The sequence below is a fragment of the Pyrgilauda ruficollis genome, unplaced genomic scaffold (assembly GCF_017590135.1).
Source record: "Pyrgilauda ruficollis isolate IOZ18807 unplaced genomic scaffold, ASM1759013v1 scaffold40, whole genome shotgun sequence".
NCBI lineage: Eukaryota > Metazoa > Chordata > Aves > Passeriformes > Passeridae > Pyrgilauda > Pyrgilauda ruficollis.
Genome location: NW_024525490.1, coordinates 9,396,747 through 9,413,339, shown reverse-complemented (window position 1 = coordinate 9,413,339; position 16,593 = coordinate 9,396,747). Strand labels below are relative to the sequence as shown.

The 16,593-nt window shown below is 39.0% G+C and overlaps 1 protein-coding gene across 5 annotated transcripts in view; it reads right to left on the bottom strand.

The window, feature by feature from the left end:
* COL19A1 (collagen type XIX alpha 1 chain) overlaps positions 1-16,593 on the bottom strand; it is a 178,479-nt gene continuing 161,886 nt past the window's right edge. For 3 of the 5 annotated variants that reach the window (XM_041477498.1, XM_041477497.1, XM_041477500.1), the window contains 6 exons: positions 16,417-16,461; positions 13,853-14,023; positions 12,748-12,814; positions 10,766-10,921; positions 4,240-4,317; positions 1-4,005 (listed from right to left, as the gene is read on the bottom strand). In XM_041477498.1, the coding sequence (XP_041333432.1) occupies positions 3,866-4,005; positions 4,240-4,317; positions 10,766-10,921; positions 12,748-12,814; positions 13,853-14,023; positions 16,417-16,461 (657 nt within the window). In that variant the 3' untranslated portion in view covers positions 1-3,865. Of the gene's footprint in view, positions 4,006-4,239; positions 4,318-9,635; positions 9,907-10,765; positions 10,922-12,747; positions 12,815-13,852; positions 14,024-16,416; positions 16,462-16,593 lie in introns of those variants that run through there. The other 2 variants (XM_041477499.1, XM_041477501.1) reach the window with 2 other exon arrangements.

The following is a 16,593-nucleotide window of genomic DNA, read 5'->3' as shown; positions in this document are numbered from 1 at the left end:
TTTGTGCTGTGAGAATACACATGGCTAGGTCAGCTCTTGTTCTGCTGGGCCAGTAATGCCTGGGCTGTAATTGTACTGAAAGGATGTTTTGCACTCCACCATGTGGACAGCAGGAGGTCTGCTGCAGCCTTGGGAAAGCTTCCCTCTGAGGAAGCTTCTGTACTTTCTTTAGGCAAGCTGAGTACTATACATTGCCATTCAAGGAAAATCCCAACACATTTTTAAGAGGTGATAAAGCAACTTGCCATAAAATAGAAAAGTCTGACCCTGAACTAGGATAAAGCTTCAAGAGCTTTTAAAAAAGGTTTAAAAACATTTTGTCAAAGTTATTTCACTTCTGAGTCTTGTTGCATGTAAACAAACCCAAAGCAGAATAAAAGACCTTATGCTACTGGAAAAAAAAAAATAATCCCTTGTGTTTATTTCCTTGCAGTGATTACTGCAGCATGAGCTGCTCAAAACAGATACAAAACAGATAAAGCAAATTGCAAAATAGATTAGCATCCCCTCTTCCCTCCCTGGCCTCCTGCCCAAAAACTAAGACAACATCAGTCTGAAACTGCAAAGAAATTTCAGGGGCCAAACCTGAAAAGCATGCAGACACATGTTTCCAGCTACATTCCACTTTCAATTCTAAAAATGCGAATTAGGAGCAAGCCAGTGTGAAGTAAAGTTAAGCTGGGATTAGCTCTGCTCTACCCCAGTGAAGAACGTGGCATCTTAAAATAGGTACTGAGATAGCCCACATAAAAAATTACCCGTTTTCTCACATGAGAAAATTAAAGTGGGCTTTTAGCAAAAAAAAAAAAAAAAAATGCAACAAGATAATTACCAAAGTTACCTGCAAATCAACTGAAAGCATTCAAATACATTTTAGAAAGACCTTTCTCTTTAAGCCTATAAAAAGAAAAAGGCATCTGTAGGAAACATAGATGAAAAAATAAAACTTCTTCAAATATAAAAAGTGTTCTGCTTCCCAGTAAGTTCAAGTAAATTAAAATACAGCAATTGCATCTGGCAGATAACAGATGCTGGGTTTCAGCAAGCTAAAAGCCCCAAAATATACAGATACCACCAGTGCGGTGCAATGGTCTATGTACAGCCTTCCAGGATGGGGCTGCTTGGGAACCTCTAAGTCACACAAGTACTACTACAAGACAGCACCCTTTTCAATATTATCACAGAAAATGAAGTTCAAAATTAACTTTAGAAGTAAAAAATGTTTAGATTATTACAAATATTGGAATTACTACAGAAGTAACAAAAAAAAAAAAAAAAAAGAAAGGAAAAAAAAAGAAAGACAAAATGTTTATGCAAGTTATGCAAGATACCTGACCAGCAGTTGCTTTCAGAGAATGGACACCAGTATGTGGGGCTGCTCCTCCCCTGGTGTCCATGTTTAACACCGAGATGTGCTGGCTGTGCTGTCTGGGCAGGCAGACCCGTGGCCTGCACAGTGCTCGGTGCCTCAGTGCTCGGTCTCAAGCTGCCTCACCATTCCCAGCACTCCCACAGCCCCGGCGCTCTGAGGAGCAGGACTGGAAGGGTGATCAGTTCTACAGAGCAAACAAAAACATGCTCCATGGACACAGCAGTTCTGGAGTGGGAGCAGCTGGTGTTGAGCTGAGCTCAGGCAGCACCACTTGTCCCAAAGGCACCTTCAGCCCAGCAGGACGGGCGCCTGCTGCCCGCAGAGCAGAGGATGTGCCAGCCTGCAGAAGGGACAGCCATTGCCTGCCGAGGAATGAGGGGTGAGAAGAACAGGAGGTGTGAGGACTGGGCTTGCCTGTGGGCTTTTGACCCCATTCTCACAAGGAACAGATAAAGCACCCTGACTCCCCAAGGCGTCCCCAGCTGCAGGGTGTAGTGCAGCTCCTTCAGGAGATAGTCCATGGTATGCCACAGGTTTTCTGCCATCCTCATTCCTGCTGCCTTCTCCTGTCCCAGGTGTTTACTCTCAGCCTTCCATCCCTGTGTTTCCTTTAACATCCTTTTCTAGCAAGCATATTCTCTCCTCCAAACACCTAACCAATGAACGTGTCAGGGATGTGTGCTTTCCCTTTCAGAAAGTATCCTGAGTGCCCCAGCTGCTGCCTGAGTTACTTCTGTCACCTCTTGCTCTCATCTTGCTTCCTCTGCTCTGCAAGTGCTAAGAACTCTATTCAGAACAAATGCCAATGTGCATCTTTTGCTAAAGACTCCCACCAGTCATTCCTAAACTGCTTTTAAGCAAAACCCAGAAGTCGGCCAGATTAATGTATCACAACTGTTTCTCTGGAAGCCAGGACTTCCAATTTGAGAATACTTCCCTGGTAGCTCAGTACTGCTCAAGCACAAAGTTACCAAAACTACTTCCCTGCCTGACGTGGGAGAGTGACTAACTTCCAAACAATGGGATAAGAGCCCTCAGTATGGCTATGTACTACAGATGCATTTTGAAGTTGTAGGTTATAGGTGTCTGTGTCTGTGTTCTCTAAATAGCACCTTCACTTTCTATTGCACCGTACAAATTCCACAGGACTAACTTAGGATCATCTGTGTCCTAATAATCAGAAGTTAAATTTTAGCCATCCCTACTCACTCCTTTTCAGGATCATCTGTGTGATCTATTTTCTCCAGATTTTCTTTTGCTCAACCCTTTGAACTCTACAGGATTTACACATTGTTCTGTATTGTTCATCATTGACATTGTCTGTTCCTGCAGCCCTTACTAAATGCCTGAAAACTGGATGCTGCTGCTCTCAGTAGTACACTTTTCTAGGAGGGTTTTGTATTTTTTTCCGACTTTCTCTTGAACTCAAGAAATATTGTCACCAGTTAATAGGACCCGTGAGTGGTGCACTCTACAGATTCCATGTTCTTCTCAAGCTGATTGCAGGGAGTGAATATTGCAGGAGGAAGAGGAAAACAGTGCCATCACCAAGATTAGAGGCTTGTGAAGTTCCATTCTTGGAATATGTACTCACCAGCCTCTGCTCTAAAGCAAGGGGTCAACCTTTGCTGCAGGCAGACTTGATGGCAGAGTAGCTTGATGCCAGGCCTTAGCAGCCTTACTCAGTCCACCTACTGGATAGAAGGTGTGCCAGCTCTCAGTCTGGAACACTGTTAGCAGCCTCTTGCATTTAATATCTGGGGTACATGTAACCATGACTAAAAGAACATACAAGCCCCCAGCTGGGACAAAATCCAGTCAGGAGAGACACTTCCTGGAGCTACACCCAGTGATTTTCCAGTCAGTCTGGAGCTCATTGTTGGATGGGATAAGGAGACCATAACCACATCTTCGTTTCCTTCTTTGCCATCTTGGATGTGACTGTGACATGGTGGGGAGCATTCCTGGACCATGGCAGACCCTTTTCAGAAGGTGTGCTGGAGCCTCATTGAGGGACATGAATGTTTAGTCTGAACAGAGTTCCCAGTGTTCCAGCTCAGGTCCTGCATTCGCCAGGAACGAGTACGCTCTGTAACTTCAGAAATGTATTTTTTCCATTTAAAATTCACCACCAGCAAGAAAAATAAAGCCAGCTTACATATGGAGGCATACATACTGTCTTAAGTTATAATAAAATATTTTTTGTTTGAAGAAAGAAGTTTATGAAAATTATTTGGGCCTATTTTCTGTTCTAAGCAAAATAAATATGAGAAACAACACATGGAATGCACTCTGGAAAATATATGACATCATGTCATCATTATGACACTGCAAATAACATAGAAAAAGGCTCAATTTTGTGCCTTACAAATTATCTATATACCATGCAGTGTCGAGAGAAAAAAAAATGCACCAAATATTTCAAAAATTAAATTAACTTATTGGAAAGAGTGAAGAGTGACCGTGAACCCAAGTGTCAGGGGGAGAGGGATTTTATTTCCTGCTGGTGCGTGAGCGAGTCTGTGACACGTGGTAGTAGCAATCTGCCGGATTGCACCTCCCGTTGGGTCCAGGCGGCCCCTGCGGTCCCGGTGAGCCTGATGCTCCTGGTGGGCCTGGCAGGCCAGCAGCTGCTAAAACAAAGCCACAATTAGCAGAGTCCTCACCAGAGCATGGGCAGTGCCCTGCATTTCATCACCGACATCAGCTGAACTCCAGCGCATCCACAAGGAGGCAGGTGGGGCTGACCTCACGCTGCGATCCAGCTCGGGAGGAAAAGCAGGAGTGTAAAAACCAGTGTTAAAAACAGGAGAAAGGCCTGTTAGCTCATAAATAACAGTAGCAGAAATAGATCTGGAGACTTGTACCTGCAGGGCCGGGTGGTCCAGGGTTACCAGGCAGTCCAATTCCAGGCTCGCCTCTTTCCCCTTTCTGTCCTCTATAACCTACACAGAATAAAGATATGAAAATAAGAGCACCCTCTTATTTTAGGTAGTGATTTTCTGTATATCTTGTTGGCACGAAATTACCAAGGCAAATATAATTGGGAAAGCACATGCTCAGTTCTCTTTTTCAGAATTTGTTTGGTTGTTGATTTTTTTTTTTTTAAATTTTTTTTTTTAATTTTTTTTTTTTTTTCTGAAACAGCTCTTAAGTTTATAAATTCCTTCTGGAAAATATGAACATTTCTAGAAGTAACTGCTACTTCATCTGTCAAAGGGCTCTTGCTTTGTTCACTAGCTGGACCTTTCCCCAAGATTTTAAGTTACCTGAAATTCCTCTAATATGGAGCCAAATGCAGATTTTACCCTCTCTGTTCTGCATAAATCCCTGCACTTGCTCTTGTTAGACTTTAAACTGGTAGTTGTATGATTAGACATTCCCCTGCATGTGAGAGAAGACCCACTCCCTGGCCAGTATTGTCCAGCTGCCCTTACGGGGAATGAGGCATCTCTGGACCTTGTGCAGATTTTGGGTTTGAAGCTTACTTTGACCCAAGTAGCTGTATATCATTAACAAGATGTGATTACTAATCATATTTTGAATACTTGGGTCCTTTTTCTTCACAGGCCATAGTTTTGAATTTATCTAAATGGCTTCCATCTTCTCAGGTGCTGCAACTCCTGCCCAGCCCCTGCTTCTTTGTTGTTGAACTTTTAAAAAAGTTTTATTAGTTGGAAACTGGTTGCTTTAGAGCAGAGGACTTGTTGCTATCAGTAAAATATTTTCCTTTTTATTTCAAGTTAAGAATGTACCTTTATTATGCAGGAGAAAGCATGAAGGTATTTTTAAATCTGCACAAACCCTTACTTCAAAAGGGCTTACAAGGAAACTCTTCTGTACCCAGCACTTCAGATGCTGGCATATAAGGTGACAAAAGTTTAGGATTAATTTGCTGATTTCTGGTCACATTTGGAATTAAAATCTTCCTGCTTCAGGGACCACTATATTTTTAGCGTCACCTATGCCATGCAAGAAAGTACTGAGTTCCTCCTCTTGCGAAGAACTATTACTTAGTTTGAATTTAAAGAGAAGAGCACAGCCATGTCAATCCACCTGATGTCCCATGAAGATTTACTGGCACTGACAGGTGGATGGCAAAGGCTGTCTTGCCAGTGTGCTGTGGTTTATGCAACTGCCACCTTACAGGACGTTCCAGAAGGAAATTACTTTGAGGGCTGTGGGTACCAATTCAGGGTTGCTCAGACACAATGCAGTAGGAATGGTACACAGAGCATTCAAGCTTTCTGTTACACACAAGCTCATTATACACTTCAATATAAATTCTGTTATCTGTTGCAATCATTCCAGCTTTCAAAACAGAGCATCAATCATTTTACTCCTCTCAGCATCACAACAAGGAAATTACAGTGAGGCAAAAATGTTACAAAATGCATGCAGAGTGCCATACATAACATAACTATAGGAAATCAACAGTTTAAAATCTCACAGAAACCCAAATTCAAATTAACCATGCATTCTGGTCACTGAGTTATGTTAAGCAGAATTGTACAAAGCATACACACACACAAGCTATGAAGACTAAGAAGAAGGAATATGCAGGTATTTGTACTGGATTTTGAATCTCAGATTTACTCTTCAATGACCACAGTAATATTTATAACTACATCAAATTGGTTTGTTCCAAAATATCTCGTGCAACTTCCAATATTGCTGCTTTTTGAAAAGCTCAATAATACAACCAAAGGATCCATTACATGTCCTATTTATTTTATATTTCTCAATGTTTTTTAATTTGCGGTCAACAGTTACAATGCATTTCCCACTACAAACCCAGTTAACTCTAATTTTACAACAGACTGCTGCCACTAACCATTTGTTTTGCACTTCTTTAGTTATGGAGAAGAGAGAGAAATCAAAGGTACCATACATCACATTTACAATCCCCACGATAAACATTACTGCAGGTCTCTGACACACGGTAATTGAAAATGACTGAGATAGACTGAATGATTCTGTAAACATCACTGGAACACAAGAAAATAAGGAAAAAAACCCCTACAACAGGACAAAGAGCAGCATGGTCCAGAGTAGTGATAAACCATTACTGGCTGTAGGCAAATACACATGCAAGGGTGTAGTTTTCACATGGTGGCAGGTGAGTTCTGCTAGCACTGAAGTTCAATACAAAAATTTCCAAATACCTTGTCTAACAATAAGGCTTTATTTGATAGAATGCAAGAATATGAATAAACAGACTTATATGTAAACAATGTGAACAATGTAATGTGTAGTTCTGGCAGAAAAATATTTTATTTTTAATGAGGTATATTTTGCTCAGAAGCAGGGCCATGATTACACCTCTAGAGGATAATATCACCTTCTTTCTGAGCTTAGACTGACAAACTCATACACAGTCAAAGGAAAATATTACCATACACATAAAACAGACTTAATTTATTATTTTTAATGTAAAGGCACATATAAGATGCTATCTACTTTTCCTGGTAGAATTACAATTCCAGTAAGAGGCACCTGCTTAATTCAAAAGGTATCTGTTTTAGCAGAACCTTTCACTCAGGTTCTAGAAGTTTTGTTGTGATTTCTGCAACCCTAAAGTTCTGTTATTACAAACATGTACCCGGCGTGGGCAGTATGGTAAACACTTGGTAGCAGTATGTTGCAAGTTTGTGTTCATACAGATAAGCTTTTGTTCATAGATGAGTAGTAACAGCTGGAATTCAGCTCTCACTTTGGTGCTTGCCACAAACATCACGGTTAAAAGTGTCACTACTGCTACATCCTTGGCTCTACATGGAAATGACACATGTTCATGTCCATGAACTCGGAGGTAAAAGGTATTTATACTGCTCTATTGCACCCATACCATGTAGACCCTCTTCCATCAGCATGGACTATGCAGTACCTGAAACTAACACCTCAAGTATCTAGAGAAATCTGAGGTTCTTTAATACAAATACAAGGCAAAGAGATTACCAACACAGGGAACAATGAGACCAAAGTATCCACTATGCTTTACTGTGCAAATACTCAGTGTTCTTAAAAAGAGTGCAAAGCAACAGAGAGGGTGCTAAGATGAAGGCCTCTCATCCAGCCACCAATACATGTTCTGAATTCCTTCTGTGTTTTAGAGCTCTCTCAGCTGAGAGGGAACAGCTGGGTTTCAAACCAAAGAAAAACAGCTCAACTTTAACCTCCACAGCAGAGAATATTTTGCAGGAGGTATCTCTCGAAACCAGTGCAGCTATTTCAGAAGAGTGACTGTGTATAGACAACATTCAATACAATGGGTTCCTGATGTCAGCCAAGATTTCTACACGCTTCCACCATACAAATTAGTAATGATAATAAGAGACATAAACTTTGCAACAGAGATTGCCAATAAAGATAAGGAGCTTTCACTATTCGTTGCATGGTATTTTTATTTTCTGAGCTGAGCTATTTTTTTTGATTCCTCGAGGCTACCACAAGTTATGAGGACCGATAAAAAAATAATTCCCTCAATTTGACAGAAAGAGTGAATTTTAACTAGGATGGAATATTTTTTCTATTTGAAAAAAAATCAAATCATATTAACATAAAGGATCTCTGGATTGTTAAATTATCACAAGGTGCATTTCATCTAATGAACCAAAATTCACTTACTATTACAATTTTAAAACCAGTTAAGTCAGTGGAGCTAATTGAGCTAGATCTAACACATGACAAGCTGGCTGACTGTTTGCAGATGGATGACTGATATATCTTTTTTGTAAAGTCTTGAAATAAACTTATTATCTAGGAGATATTAACATACCTTAAAACTCATGCAGAGCAAAAAAAACCAGAGAGCTCTGTTCTCCCTTAGGAAAGATGCTGTACATTTTACCATTAGTCCTGCCTCAGAGCATCAGCTTGCAGTTGCATAGGTTATTTTTGAAATGAAAATATATATATATATGTATATGTCTATAAAAATCTTCCTTTTGCTATTTGAATACCAATTATGTGTTTCACAATTGAAGTTGCAATTCTATTTTACTTGCATGTTATATTTCTAATGAGACCATCCTATTGATTATATCTACCTGAACCACTGGGAAGGTTGTGAGGAACACTATGAACAGTCTTACTGAAGACCAGCAGGTAAAAATTCTGGACTTGCTTAGAAGGGAATGAATCTCTGCATAAGAGACTAGCAATTCTTTAAATACACTTTTTGAAAACCATGCCTATAAGTCCAAAAGTTAGTATCTTTCTTTTTTGCTTCTGGGACTAACCCTTTACCTATTAGTTTGCTGTGCAGGAGGAGATTCTGTTGGAATCCGACTAAATCATTCCTGACCAGTTTCCAGGGGAACCAGCACCACACTGAAGGTGTATGCAGGGACCCCTGGGAATCCACAGATGAAATTAAGCACCTCTCCAGACACACAGTAGCATCTGGCTGGCTCTAGCAGGCTCTGCATGCAGCATCACAAACAGGACATATTCACAAAGGTCCTGTTAATTGCTTGCCACAAGCAGCCACATCTTCTCACTGCCTGTGTGGGACAAGTGACTCACTCTGCCACACATTACTGCACACAGCAAATCCCTGGAGTTGACAGGGCAGTCTGGGCTACACCCAAGTGAGAAATATAATAGGAAGTGTCTATCAGTCAATACCAAGTCTGTATTAGGGCTTGTGCACACAGCATGCTACCTTAAAGGGCCCAGCCACACATGCACGTAACGTGCTTCACCAAGAAGTCTTGTTTGCTATGTATTTTATGGCTGAAGACAAGCTGGAATATAAAAAGATACTTTTCAATCTGCTCAGAGATTTGAATTTCTTTTTACTCTTGGCACAAAGAAGTAACATGCACAACTGAGGAAGGTGTGAAGGCTGTAAGTGTGCACCTCTTACAGGACAGTCTCTTATTCACAGTATAAAAAAGAGGCAAGGTAAACTTTTGGTTTTCTTTCCTTGGAAGTGTAGTTTTTTATATCTTCTGAGTGTATCAGAGAATTAAGGGCTTCTCACTTAGCTTACCTTTTACTAATCAAAAACAGGTATTGAGCATATTGGTAAAACAAATAGAAATCCTGTGTACATGGGACACTATTTTACTTAAATATAAGGTATGGAAAAGCAGCTCTTTTTTTTTTTTTTTTTTTTTTTTTCAAGCATAGCTATCATCTTTTAGTCTTGATGCTCACTAGCTGGAAATGAAACCTAGTGCAATGTTTCTCTTCCCAGAAGCGTTTAAGACTATCCAGTACATACAGCATCATTGAACAATCTGGCACTGACATTGAAGGTGACTATTTGCAGTGATCTGAATATTTAGGTAACGATGCAGTCAGTCAGTGTTGTAAGATTCTAAGCCTTTTATTGTTTTCCTTGATCCTTTATTCTTGTTCTTCTCATTCTGAGCTCATCACATTTTTCAAGCTTCTGTCAGTGGTTTGCGCTTATCAATGTTAGTAAGTCCTTATTCTTCTGATAGCTTTAGGATCCACACATCTTCAGCTTTGCTGGCATGTTCTTCATTCCACTCTGACTTGCTCTGACTCCAGAGCAGACCAAACTAACAAAAGATAATAAAGAACTACCTACAGATAAACTGCAAATTACATGTTACCCACCCACAATATATTATTCATCTATAAATTCTTTTTTCCTTCTAATCTGTTCTCATCTTTCTTTTAATCTCTGAAAGGCTGGCTCTACAGTAGAGCACAACTACAATGAACCTGGATCCCTCAGAGCTAATTTTGCAGTAAAAGACATTTTTGCAGTAAAAGTAGTTCACAGAAATGCGTCTTATACTGTCCAAGTGCATTGCAATGCACAAATTACTGTTTGAGGTATAGCTGATGCCTTCAGTTAGTGAAAAATGTATTACTTTGATTTTTTCTTTTATGACAATAGGTTCCTTCACTGTAAGAAAAATTAATTTAGTAATACTTCAGTTTTCACTGCTTCTTAAAGAAGAATATTTTTCTTCAGTTTTTCCTGTCCTGTATTTTCTCAGGATCTGAGCTGAGAGCAGTTGGACCAGGAGATAAAATTTTCTTTCTTAAATAAGATGGCCTCTCAATATGAAGCTGAATCTAAAGAGTGTTGGCATTGTTTCTCTTCCTTATTCAGGTATTTTGTAGAAAAAAAATAGCTGCTACAGTAGTTCTGTCAGATTTAGATATCTGTCAATAATTAACTTTATAACTGATTAGAATAAATGCACTGATTAGGAGTTTTTAATCAGTAAAATTCACACATTTACTATGGGTTAATATTTAGATGTGGTCTGGAAAAACATAAGTACATAAGTTTAAAAGTTAATCATTAGAAAGCTAGATAGGTAGTCCTGGCTTATTTAATAAACATTAGCAAGTGTATAAGAATTTCAAGATACAACTAAAAGGAACATTTTTTGGAATCCTTACCTTGAATTCCACGTTCTCCTGGTGGCCCTGGCAAACCATCTTTTCCTGGGGGCCCTGGTGATCCATCTTTTCCTGGGGGCCCTGGTTTTCCATGAGCTTGGGAGGCAAGCATTGCAGCAGGCAGCTTCAGCTGGGATACAAATTGACTCATCCTTTCTTCATTAATCAAAAACACAAGAAAAAGTTGGTAAGAAATCTCCTAGCAAAAAAGGGGAAAAAAAATCCCAAAGCCTCAGCTAAAGTTTCTGTAAGTAGGGTGTTTAATTCTTCTTAATGTCAGGGTATTAAATGCTCCAATAAGCACTGAAACCTTCAGTTCCAACTCAGATTCATGTCAGAATCTTTACCCTTTGAAACAATCAGAATTAATTTGTATTAAAGTTTCTATTACTACTCTTTATTACTAACATATTCCAATATTTCAAATGATTTCTGACTCCTGTTCATGGAAGTACTTAAAACACATAGACAGAATAATTAGTACTTAACACACTGCTGGAGGGCTACCTTCTACTTTTGTAACTCATATTCAGCTGCAAAGTAGAGATTAAATCCTGTGAACAGTTCTTGGAATGTGCTGGAACACTGAAAACAGTTGTAAAAAACCTGAAAGCACTCAGCAAAGATTATTAATTGCAGATATTTCAGAACAGAAATTTTTATGCTGGTGAGATAAAGTGTCCTTGGTAATATTTTACTGCTCCTTAGAGGTAGGTAAAACAGGTACTAACCTTGGCTCTGTCTCATTTATACCAGATTAAACCTCTAAACATTCCACAATTTAGTGGGTATTTACAGTGGTGGTGTTTTAAGATTTCAGAAAAAAAATAGAGAACGGTGGACATCAAACAAAAAAGGAGGAAGGTGATAGAAAGTAAACAAAATGAAACAATGCCAAAACTGGAAGATCTGTGGGAACAGTAGTGAGGTGTAGAAAATGGAATTGCTATAAAGACAAAACTACTTTATTCCCTGTAGGCAGGGCATCTTATAATGCTTTCTTTTTGTGAATAGACTAAATATTTGTTACCATTCTATCTGAATGGGAAAAGGAGGTGACTTCACTCAACAGACTGCTCTTGAAATATATAGTAGGTCAAACTCTGAGGGAAAGGTGATAATATACCCTGGGGAAAGGTGATAATAGACAAAATTATAGCCTTTTTATAAAGGGAAAACTGCCTGAACAAGTTAAGAAGTGTCAAGCTTTACATAATTTCTTTTATCTCTAAAAGATGATTTTGTCCACAAACATTAATGACAGAATAACAAAGCATATTGAGGACATAAGAAATGCATTTTGCAATAGAAGAGAAACTACTGTTAAGGGGTGTTCAAGAAGAAGCTTGTTTCAGAAACCTATTTGGCTCACAGCTTTTCTACCATGACTAAAGGAATGCTGGGGAAGAAAAATATTTCCTTTTCAGAGTAAGGACTCATCTAAGAAATCTTACATAATACAAAGGCCTTGGCTGAATCTGGTACTTGCCTAAAACTGTGCCAGATGATGGTGGTCTGCCAGGGAGTCCTGGAACTCAGCAGGGATATTCGCTGAGAAAACTGCACAGCAATTTGGAGCTATGTGACTGAACCTTTCTCTTATTTAGACAGTCAGCCACTAAGTGGGCAAAATAATTCGGTATATCTGTGGTCTCTGCTTTAGTAACACTTCAGTATCTTAATGGTATGTTGTGACAAACAGTACCTGCAGTAATATATGATACATATACGTATCTGCAATGACACATACTTCTGTTTGCTATTATGATTTGGAGCAGACTACCCTCAGTGCCATCTTGAACAAGGAAATACTCTGTTCAACAGATACTCTAACCTCTCATTGTTTGAACAAAATAATGTAAATTGGACTTGTTAAACACAGTTACAGCAACAAGGTACCTGCTAAAAAAGAAAATAAAAAAAATAAAAAGAAATTTAGAACAGAATTTCGGATTTAGTTGTATAATATTTCCTTTTCTTACCTTCAAATACCTTAAGAACCTCTTGTTTGATATATTTTTTTATTTCTTCAAGTGAAATTGCATCAGCCTGATGAGGAAAAAGAAAGGTGATATGTATCAGAAAGAATATACAGAGGACAATTTATGATGCTACAAAAATAAGAAATGCTCAAATTAGCATTACAAATATAAACCTTTCACCAATAGATAAATGTTTTAATTTATTTGTGCTATTTATTTTACTGCAAAGGCCACTTTACTGCAAATACATTGCAATATTGTAAAGACACTAGTGGCATGAAGTGGGAGAAGCACTCCTAGCTGCCAAGATGACCAGGATGTGATGAGTATGGAAGTTACCTTGCACAAGACAGTAAGGATGTGCAGGGACAAAACTCTGCTTTACTTTTGCATAGCATTTGCCAACTTCTCACCTGCCCTGAGGACTACTTGCTTTGATGCACCGCTGACCAGAACAGAACCATGCTCCTGTAACTTCACTGGAAAAGTGTTTTAGAGCTTTACCTTACCTGATTGACTCTCACCTGCCATGAGGACTACTTGTTTTGATGCACTGCTGACCAGAACCATGGCCCCTGTAACTTCACTGGAAAAGTGTTTTAGAGCTTTACCTTACCTGATTGAGGTTAAAAGGAAGCCATAACACGGATGTGCGTGCCTGTGTGCTCATGCAGACAAATCAAAACATCTACAACTGGCAAGCAGGATTTCACTGCCTTTCTAAATGCTGATTTCTCTTCTGTTGAGAATGAATTTTGGCTGCCTCATTTTCTTTCCTAGTTATAAATGCTCAGACTGTAGCTCTTAATCTTATGGAAAATGTGAAAATTAACAATACTGAGTAGCCATATTGGTATGCAGGAACTAAAGAAATCAATAATTAAATCTTATCCATAGCAGATGTTTTAAAAAATAATTAAAAATAACTGCCTGATCATGTGGGTATATTTTTTTTCACCTTAAATGAACACGAAATTATCGAGAGAAATCCTTAGTTTTTCTAATACTGTGCTATTTCTTAGATGAATTTCCACTGCTCAGCACATGTTACCTTCATAACTTGTCTGAATACACAAGCAACCAAATTAAATTTGTATTTACTTACTGGAAACCCTGGGGGTCCTGGTGAGCCTGGGGGACCTTGATGACCTGGTGATCCTGGATAGCCTCTGTCTCCTGGAGGGCCAACAGGACCCACATCCCCCTTCTCTCCTGATGGACCAGGTTTCCCTCGTTCACCCTGTGGACCTCTGTCCCCTGGAATACCCTGATCTCCCTGTGTAAAATAAAAGCAGCAAGAAAACACTGTTGCACATAGTGGAACAAACCTCAAAATTCGCTTGAGAATACTACAGAGAAAATTCTTGACTGTTCAGAAACAGACTGAGTCATGCAGGGAAGACGATTTTCCAGGCTGAACCTCGTCTCTGAAAATATATTTTGTTTTCTTGCACTTTTGGTGTTGAAGTCAATTACAAAAAGAATAGCTTGACTCTGTAGCTCACTTTTCAAGGACAGAACTTGAGTATAGAAAGTTTTTAGCCCTTATACAAGGAACTAGGAATATCAATTATGGCATAGGTAAAATTCAGGTGCTCAAATTCACACAGGCAAAAGACAGCAGGACATTTCCTGTAGCTTTCTTCAGAAACCTGCTATTTTATGTCTTCATTTACACAAAATTATAGTTAATATAAGCTATTTCCAGTACCCAAAGATATTAGGAGGAAGCTGGAGAGGAATTTTTAAGAAGGACATTTAGTGACAGGACAAGGGGGTAATGGCTTCAGACTGAGAGAGACTCAGTTTAGATGAGATATTAGGAAGAAATTCTTCACTGTAAGGATAGTGAGGCACTGCAACAAGTTGTTCAGAGAAGCTTTGGATGCTCTAAACCTGGAAATATATTAAGGCCAGGTTGGATGGGGCTTAGAGCAATCTGGTCTGATGAAAGGCCCATGGCAAGGTGGTTGGAACTTGATGATCTTTAAAGGAACCTTCCAGCCCAAGCCTTTCTATGGTTTTGTGATATATAAGTTCTCAGATTTATAACCCTGCAGAGTAGGTACAGAACGATCTTCTACCAGAGATAAAGAAAAAGGCAGGTTTCTCTAGAATCATAGTACTATGCCAGTGTGAAGCTGATCCTTTTCTTATAAACAATCCTTGTTTTACAGGCTGCCAGTGTGTAGGAAGCAAATCAAATACTACAGCAACTTTTCAAACAAGTATTTTTTAACTGCCTCCAGTGTTTTCTTCATGTTTTGAAAAAGGTCCTTGTAAAAATTCATAAACTAGGTCATATATTCCTCCAGATTCTTCTTTAAACTCTCCACTATGAATTGTACAAAATTCAGGACGTTTGTGTTTTGTGATCTCTGCCTAAGGTGCTGCTTTATTCAGCCTTTCTCCTTTCTAGCATTCTCCTATCTCTTGGATTTTATCTTGTACCCAATTCTGTGCAGAAGGAACTGCTGTTTTTCCTGTGTTTCTACCTGCTCTACTCTAGCAGGTTCACAATCTGTGATCAAGGTATGGACATAACAGCAAAAAAAGAGCGAGCCACTAGCACTTGTATCTTTTGAAATCACTAGAAAACAGGTTGGTATAAAACATGTTTTCAATCTAGTTTGTAATTCAGTTTATAAAGTAGTAGTAACAGCAGTGTTTAGTCACTCAAAGGATATATAAAACTATTTCAGCCCAGGTGGCTTATTCCTTCTTAAAATGGATTATATGAGGACATTCTTATATCAGACAAGAAAACCTCGAGAGTTTTATTCTGTCCTTCCAATTTTGATGCTTCTCTTTTCTGTAACTACAACAGCTGGTCTCAAACTGAAGGAGCATGCTGTACAGCAGTAATAATAAAAATGGCTGCAAGAAACCTTGACTTTATTTTTTGTAATGATTGCAATCTCTATCACAGATGCAGGCCTGTGTCCTTAAAGGCAAAACCAGAAGGTTGCAAACAGATAAATTTTTAAGGGATAATTGTAATAATTGTTAAACCCTCATGTCTCTTCAGTGTCATAAAGCAGCATTTCCTTTTCCAGATTAAACAGGGAGATACTTCTCTGACTCATCAAATAAATGTGGCAGCCATGTGATTAGGACATCAGGACTTTGGGAATGTTATAAGAAGACTGTCTTTCTTATATATATATAAACTCATCTCTTACCTTCCATAATCATTCCTGCCCACCATAACCTTGTTACCATGAACAGAACTGCCTGAAGAGTTTGGGGAGCAGTCAGGTATTGCACTGGCATTCCTCCTGCCTAAGTGTGACAAGCTTGTTTTACACAAAACATGATTTGCGTTTGTGACATAGAAAGGAGGACAACAGGGCAAGTTCGTGGCTTTTGCAAAGACTGACAACAGCACAATTGGATTATCTGCTTTCCAGTTTTCAGCCTATTGATCACTTTACACTGTCCAGGCCAACTGTGTTAGAAAGTCTATAAAATGTGCTTTTACTCTAAATGCAGAAGCCAAATCAACTCTAATTCCTTGAAGTGGTGTCTAGGAATAAACCGCTTAGATGTCTAGGTGACTGCTTGAAGTTCACAGAGAATTAGTTTCTTGATTTTGCCTATAAGATAGGTGCTGATGAAGTGTTTATATTCTCAGTAAAAAGAGAAAAAATCACCATAATAGGGACTTACACGTTCTCCTTTGGGTCCTCTGTCTCCTGGTCTCCCCACAGCACCCTGAAAAATGGTTTTTGAAAAAAGATAAATTTATTAGTTAAAGGCTTTGGTGTGTATTCATGTGTTAGAAGAACGGAAAGCAACTGCCTAGGATTAACAGCTGTGGTTTCTGTGAGGAATAAAATACACAAA